The sequence below is a fragment of the Punica granatum genome, chromosome 6 (assembly GCF_007655135.1).
Source record: "Punica granatum isolate Tunisia-2019 chromosome 6, ASM765513v2, whole genome shotgun sequence".
Lineage (NCBI taxonomy): Eukaryota > Viridiplantae > Streptophyta > Magnoliopsida > Myrtales > Lythraceae > Punica > Punica granatum.
Window position 1 is genome coordinate 5047756 of NC_045132.1, and position 8621 is coordinate 5056376.

The 8621-nt window shown below is 43.4% G+C and overlaps 1 protein-coding gene across 1 annotated transcript; it reads right to left on the bottom strand.

Annotated features, from left to right (window-relative positions):
- Positions 1-6959: 6959 nt before the first annotated feature.
- LOC116210303 (craniofacial development protein 1-like) lies at positions 6960-8393 on the bottom strand. The gene has a single exon (XM_031544159.1). It carries the CDS (start codon positions 7595-7597, stop codon positions 7226-7228), a length of 372 nt encoding a protein of 123 aa, XP_031400019.1. The 5' UTR covers positions 7598-8393; the 3' UTR covers positions 6960-7225.
- Between the last annotated feature and the right edge of the window lie 228 nt (positions 8394-8621).

Consider the following 8621-nt stretch of genomic DNA (forward strand, 5'->3'; position numbering starts at 1 on the left):
CCCAGGACGGACGGTCCATTCGGGCCATATATGCAATTTGATATGATTTGACTAGATCCATATATGCCACATAAAGGGTTAACAAATAAAAAATTTAAAAAAAATTTTAAAAAAAAAAGAGAAAATGACACTTGAATTCTTATATATTTATCAATTTTTAACATCAAATCCTAAATATTTTAGTTTGAAAAAACAAATCCTAAATCGTTTAAAAAAGTGCCACCATTGATCTTATCCGTCACCCCGTTAACTGAATTGCAAGCAAGGCAAACGGCCCCTCCAGCTGGCTGTTAAGTGCTGACGTGGCACGAATGGCCCAATTTCACCCGCGCTGCCAGATTTTAACCCGTCTTGCTCTCGCCGACCCGACTTGCTCCCGCTAATACCTGACACCTCTACTGACATAGCAGCATCTACAAGCCCTGCAACCTTTGCCTTCTCTTGTTCCTATTCCTCTTCGTCTTCGTCTCCATCTTCCAATTCAAAATCGGATTACACCCAGGAACCCTAAATTCCCAAATTTCCTAAAATCGAACAAACGCCCCAGAGCGGACACAATCACTGAGGAGAAGGGGACCGAAAGAGCTGAGGAAGAAGAAGATTACAGAGGAGAAGCAAACTAGAGAGGAGGAGAGGAGAGACGCATTAAGGAAGAAAGAGGGGAAAGCGGGAAAGCTCTGAGCTTGTTAGCGACGACGACGAGATCCAAAATCAATCAACAGCCACCCGCCGCACGATCTTATCTTCTTCCTCCAGAGCCCGGACACTGTGCCGTGAAGTTAAGCGAAGAAATGGAACTTTGTTCCGATTTTGTTGGACAGCTTTACATTGAACTGAATTGGCGATTTCTGGGGATTTAAGCCGTTCTTTCACAAGATAGGAATTATCATGGATTTAGGATGCTTTCTCATAAAAGCAATGGATCTGATTGATTCTGCTGCATAACTAATTGATGTTAGTCTGTGACATTCCAGCTAAAGGAAAACATATTTGATGCTATTTTCAGCTATTTTATGTGACCTCTTCTTTGAGATCTCAGTGAAGGAAAGCGTTCTTGACTTCTAAGTGGAATGAGAGTCATGCTAGTGCTGAATGGTTGCAGGAGCGAATGGTACCATTTTGAGCAACTGGACTGAACGTGACTCTGCATAATAGAGACCTTACTCTTTTCAGTAGCCTTGAGCAAGCAGGCAAGTTTTCTTACTTGTGAGAAAAGCCCCTTTGCTACAAGCCATTTGTATCTACCTCTGTATATTTGATCTTGTAAGCTCCTTTTTTTTTAATAGCATCCATAATTTTTGAACATAGCTCGTTTCCAATTCTTATGAGATTTGGCTTTATCGTAATATAGTTGAGTCCTGTTCCATGATTTTTGAGATTTATGAAAGGCTTGTGCTCAAGTCAAGAGAATAGGACTCTGTTCGTGTTCTGATCTCAGTGCTTCGAAATGGTAATTTCGCTAGTCTCTGCACAATTTATGGAACCATTGCAGCTCCAAACTGTAATATGATGCTATGCTTTTGGACTTTTATGGCGGAATCAACCACGATTGTCGCCATTGTTCATCTGCAAACTGCCATAGTTTTGCATATAGAGATAGCTTTATGGATATTTTCCTTCTTTATGATGTAAAGTTGTTTCTCTTCCTATTGCCAGGCACTACTTCATTCCTCCCACATGTTTCATGAATCCAAGCATCCATTCGCCCACCATGGGGTGAAGTTCCCATCCGTTGAGCTCGACTTACCCTCTATGATGGCTCAAAAAGATAAAGTCGTGGCTAATCTCAGAAGTAGATTCTTATTCCGTGTCTAGTTATTGGTATGTGCGGTAGCAACACGGCTTATATTGTGCATAATAGAAACCCAATGTATGCATCTACCGGTGTTCAATGTATATATGCAAATTATATAGATGCAAGCGTCAACAACCCACGTAACCACCATGGGAAGATTTCTTCAAAACCCGAGCACCTAAATTACAAGTAAAGAGAGGAAAACGAAACAATTATGCACAATATAAGCCTACAGAAACAATTTCGAATCAAGTCAACATCAGTTCGCTTTGATGCTCATCGCAACTCGTAAAAAATTGGATGATGTTAATTAGTGAAATTAGAAGCTCAGAAGCTCAAATCTTTCATTATTCAGATCATGTACATATACTGCCGATGTACAAAGTAAAAGAGGAAATCTAATATCTATTGCCTAATATATGAGTGACTAATAAGGCTAGTTATAAATATATGATACAAATATCACCGCTAATCTTGGTAATATAGATATATTATGTAATACTCCCCCTCAAGTTGGAGCATGAGGATCACGAATGCCTAACTTGTCCAAGAGAAAGCGAAATCGATCTCGCCCTAAAGCCTTCGTAAAGATATCTACAAGTTGCAGCCTTGTCGGAACATGTGAAGTCTTAATCACGCGAGACCGAATGTGTTCACGAACAAAGTGGCAATCTATCTCTATATGTTTCGTTCGCTCATGAAACACCGGGTTAGCTGCAATATGTAGAGCAGCTTGATTGTCACAGAACAACCGAGTAGGTTCACCATAATCTATCCCAAGAGAACGAAGCAAACTTCGGAGCCATAGGACTTCACTGACTACTCCTGCCATGGCTCGATATTCTGCTTCAGCTGAAGAGCGAGACACCGTTGATTGCTTCTTTGTCTTCCAGGAGATGGGACACCCTCCTAATGTAACAAAATATCCTGTGGTCGAGCGATGCGTCATAGGACAACTAGCCCAATCCGAATCGCAATAGACTTCAAGTTCCAATGACCTTGGCCGTAGAAAAATTCCCTGTCCTGGAGACTGCTTTAAATACCGAAGTACCCGCATCGCAGCATCCCAGTGTTCCTGACGTGGCTTCTGCATAAACTGAGACAATATATGCACGGGATAGCTAAGTTCCGGTCACATAATCGTTAGATAAATCAGACGACCAACTAGTCGTCTATACTGGCTAGGATTACTGATAGGAGCCCCCGAGTCTGATGAAAGCTGATGATGTTGCTCCATTGGAAAGGAGGATGGTCGTGCGCCAAGCATCCCGCACTCCGTGAGTATGTCGAGCACATACTTCCTTTGATTGAGAAAAAGTCCATATTCCATCCTGCTTACTTCAATTCCGAGAAAATATCGTACTGGTCCTAGATCCTTGATGCAAAAACACTTATCAAGGTACCGCTTGAAGCATGTGCACTGCTCATGATTATTGCCCACTACAAGAATGTCATCGACATATACCAAGGCCGCAAGAAAAATATCACCACGATTAAATACGAAGAGCGAATGATCTGCTCCAGATTGTCGAAATCCATAATGCTGCATAGATTCTGCAAGTTTAGCGCACCAGTTGCGCGAAGCCTGCTTCAACCCATAGAGTGATTTCCGGAGTCGACAAACTACTCCCTGCCCTCGAGAAGAATATCCCGGTGGTAATCGCATATAAACTTCTCCGTCAAGATCTCCATGCAAAAATGCATTGTTGACATCCATCTGATGTATCTCCCATCCCTTTGCCACTGCCACATTTAATAGACATCTGACGGTGACCAACTTTGCCACGGGTGCGAAAGTCTCATTAAAATCCACTCCTTCAACCTGAATGAATCCTTTTGCAACAAGTCGTGCCTTGTATCTCTCTATACTCCCATCGGCTCGACGTTTAATCTTGTACACCCATTTGCAAGCAATTGGTCGCTTCCCTGGAGGTAAATCCTCGACGGTCCATGTCCCATTGGACTCTAGTGCTTTGATTTCTTCTGCCATAGCCTGTCTCCATCGAGGATTAGCCACTGCATCCTGATAAGACGTAGGTTCTACCTCCGAGTCCAAAGCACTCACATACGCCAGATATCGATTAGATGCAGTAGAATAAGATAAATATTGCCGAATAGAATGAACCATACCTGAGGATTTCGATGAAGTAGATGAGCCGGGGAAGGGGCGTGTAAGGCAGTGTGAATACGGACTTCAAAATCTTTCAGATACTTGGGTACAGACCTAACCCTATCAGAACGTCGCAATGTTTGTTCCGCTACCTCTACTTCCTCTGTCAATGGTACATCGGTCATCCCATCTGCAAGAATGACATGTTCCAACTCATCACTTTCTTCCCTCTCATTACCGATTGGGCCTAAAGGATTCGTAAGCCCATTTTCTCCTTCTCTTTCAGCTGAAACCCTAAATCTCGACTCCCCCTGACTCCTTATCTGATGAACATCTTTCTCAGCGTCAATAAAGAAATGAATCTGACCCGTATCTTCCTTGCCCGCATCAACCATCTGCAAAAAAGGAAACTCCCTCTCGTAAAATCGAACATCTCGAGTCACAAATATCTCGTTCCTCTCAAGGTCATAAACTCTCCAACCGTTCTTTCCGTACGAATAACCGACAAACATGCAACGACGAGAGCGAGGTTTGAACTTATCCTTGTCTCTCGGCCTGTCGTGAGCGTAGCACAAGCATCCAAATATCCTCAAGTTAGAATAATTCGCTGGCCTTCCAAGCAGAACTTCATATGGGCTCTTACCTTCCAAAAGTGATGTGGGAGTCACATTAATCAGATGCGCCGCCGTGGTGACACATTGTCCCCAGCATTCGGTCGGTAGTCCTGCTTGGAAAAGTAGTGAACGCGCAACATTTAATATGTGCCTATGCTTTCACTCGACACGTCCATTTTGTTGAGGTGTGTCTGTGCAGGATGTTTGATGAATGATACCTTTGATGGAAAAATAATTCTGCAAATCCCGTGAAATAAACTCCTTCCCATTGTCACTTCGCACTATTTTCACAGTGCGATCAAACTGATTCTTCACCAATTTGCAGAAATTAATTAGATGACGTTGTGTCTCCGATTTTTCCCGCAATAAATACAACCAAATTGCACGACTATAATCATCCACAATTGTCAAAAAATAACGAGCCCCAGAGATAGATGCCACCTTATATGGTCCCCACAAATCACAATGAACCAATTGAAATGGAAATACAGCTTTATTCAAGCTTAAGTCAAAACTTGACCGAGTCTGCTTTGCTCGAAGACAAATATTACACTCCTTATTTGTAGCTGCAGTTGATTCTAAATTGATACCAGTAAGTTTGATTCGTCGTGATGGATGCCCAAGTCGCATGTGCCACAAATCACCCGTCTCATCACTGATGACCTGATTAGCCTGCTCCCTGATGCCCACACGCCGAAGATAATACACACCCCCTTGAAGCTCACCCACTCCAATCGTCCTCCTCGTGATACGGTCCTGTATAAGACAATAATCGGTGTAAAATATTACACAACAATCCAAATCTCTAGACAGTTGAGATGCAGAAATAAGATTGCAATTCAATTCTGGAACCAATAGAATGTCCGAGAGGACGAGAGGGCCTATATGTATGCGACCAATCCTGTAAGCATCAGAAATTCCTCCATTCGGTATATGGATCTTCGGTCTCTTGGTGAGTATTCGCGATTCAACAAATAAATCTTCACATCCTGTCATATATCTAGAGGCTCCACTATCAATTATCCAATCATGCCCAAAATTCACTAGAATAAAATTTTTACCAGTATTAGGTTGCACATTATCATCATCAGGCCCGAGAAAATCAAGTAACTTCTGGAAGGCCGAATCTGAAAGACGAGAAAGCTTGTTCAGACCGCTGCTACTGGGCTGACCAATCTGAGACTGGTGGGCCGACAGCCTAGCGAATTGATTCGGGCCCAGGTGTGAATGCCCTAATTGAGCCTGATGGCCCTGCAGCCCAGAGAACTTATTTGGGCCCAGACCTGCCCCGCGTTTCTGCCCCTGATGGGCCTGCAGCCCAACGAACTAATTCGGGCCCAGACCGGCCCCACGCTGCTGCCCGCCCATTCCTCCTGTCGCTCCTCCCGTCTTCCTCCCTTGAATCGAAAACCCTAATTTTCTTTCTTCTGTCGCTCCCTTCGGCTCCCAATTCGTCGGGTAGCCATGCAACAACCAACAAGCGCTCTTGATATGACCCGGACAACCGCAATGGTAACAAGTCTTGGCCGCGATTGTTGCTCCTTTGCCTCCTCCCTGTCCTCCGTAAGTCGAATTGCCGCCTCCCTACATCTCCAGTTTCTTTTCTCCCATTCTGCCTAGAAATGCCGCTCCATCCGATGCGGTGTTTTCGTGCGATAAGACCACCAAATTTTGCCTTTCTTCATGCAAAATCATCGCTAGCACTTTATTGAGGGAGTGGGCAGGCTCATGGCTAAGGATATTCAACCTCACCGTGCTGAATTCCGAGCCTAGACCCATCAAAAATGGATGGGTCTTCTCCCGTTCCTTCTGTGTCGTGTACACCCTGAACGCCGAGCACGAACACATCGGTGTCTCCAGGTAATTTTCCAGCTCGTCCCAAAGGGTTTTCAGCCGAGAATAATATCTCAAAACTGACATCCCTTCCTGTTTCAAACTCCCTATTTCAGCCTTTAACTGATAAATTCTTGTTTCGTTTCCTTGCGAGTATCTTTCACGCAGATCTTCCCACAAGTCCTGTGCTACCGTAGCACAGGCCACACTGGACTGAAGTTCAGGATCCAGTGTGTTGAAAATCCACGATATCACCAGGGCATTGCACATGTCCTATCGTGCACGATTGGGGTCGCCTTCTGGTGGTTTTGGCACTGACCCATCCACCATGCCAACCTTGTTCTTGGCGATCAAGGCTGTTTTCATGACTCTCGACCATGTCAGGTAATTCGAGCCGTTTAACTTGCAGTTAATTAAACTTACCCTGGTATAATCTGACGGGTTGATTGTATAAACAGATGATTGATCAACCCCGACAGCCACAATGCTGCCCTTTTTTTGACGATTCTTCATTCCTCTCCATTCCTGCCAACACTCAGATAACAACAACGGCTTTATGCAAGGTATAATCCAAAACCAGCCCCACACTTCTCTGATACCATGTTAATTAGTGAAATTAGAAGCTCAGAAGCTCAAATCTTTCATTATTCAGATCATGTACATATACTGCCAGTGTACAAAGTAAAAGAGGAAATCTAATATCTATTGCCTAATATATGAGTAACTAATAAGGCTAGTTATAAATATATGATACAAATATCCCCGCTAATCTTGGTAATATAGATATATTCTGTAATAGATGACTTCAACTATACACTCCCCTTTCAAATTCAGAAGGTGCGAGAGCAGACAAAACTCTCTTGACGCCTCTAGTCATAGGTCTTCTCGCATGTCGGGCTTCATTCTCACTTGCATTGCAAGCCTCACATCTCTCTCCCGCTCAAATCCCCAGTAATCTGCACGCTGCAAGAAAGAAACCCTGTCGAGATACTGATTCGAGCTCTTCTTGTAAGCATCAAGCTCCTCTTCCAGCCCTTTATTTTCTTCCTTGAACTCTCCCCAATCCTTCTTGGTCTTGTTGAGCACACTAAGCTTCGGCTTCTTCTTAATCTGCTCAAGGATAGCATCAACCGCAGAAGGAGCAACAACTTTCCCCTTATCAGATGCCTCCTTTGAATCAGCATCAATGAACTTCCTTACTTCAATCTCTTGTCCAACAAAGTCCCAAACCTCAGTGACCTGCATCGTAACAAGGTTCTTATTTCACACAATCCAAGGAGAGTAAACAGCTTATGTGATGTTAGAATTTAATGTGGTTTTTTCAATAAGAAAACATAGATCAGATGGGTCTATGTTCTAGTTTGAAACAGTCTCTTTTCTGTTCTCACTGAAAATTATTATCGGGTAACTGAAAATAGCTTCAAATATGTTTTCCTTTTGCTAGAGTGTCACGGACTAGCATCAATTAGTTATGCAGCAGTACAAAGTTCAACAAAATTGGTACAAAGTTCCATTTCTCCACTTAACTTCACGGCGCAGTGTCCGAGCTCTGGAGGAAGAAGATAAGATCGTGCAGCGGGTGGCCGTTGATTGACTTTGGATCTCGCCGTCGTCGCCAAAAAGCTCAAAGCTTTCCCGCTTTCCCCTCTTTCTTCCTTAATGCATCTCTCATCTCCTGTCTGCTACTCCTCTGTAATCTTCTTCTTCCTCAGCTCTTCCGGTCCCCTTCTCCTCAGTGATTGTGTCCGCTCTGGGGTGTTTGTTCGATTTCAGGAAATTTGGGAATTTAGGGTTCCTGGGTGTAATCCGATTTTGAATTGGAAGATGGAGACGAAAACGAAGAGGAATAGGAACAAGAGAAGGCAAAAGTTGCAGGGATCGAAGATGCTGCTATGTCAGCAGAGGTGTCGGGTATTAGCGGGAGCAAGTCGGGTTGGCAAGAGCAAGACGGGTTGAAATCCGGTAGCCTGGGTGGAGTCAGGCCATTCGTGCCCCATCAGCACTTAATGGCCAGCTAGAGGGGCCGTTTGCCTTGCTGGCAATTCCGTTAACGGGGGTGACGGATGAGACCAATAGTGACACTTTTCTAAACGTTTTAGGACTTGTTTTTCCAAACTGAAACATTTAGAACTCGATGTCAAAAATTGGCAAACATGTAAGATCTCAAGTGTCATTTTCCCAAAAATAAATTCCAAACTTTTCACATTTTAATAATTTTAAAATAAACTTTTCTTCTTTTACATGAAAAAATTACCATATATTGATTCGA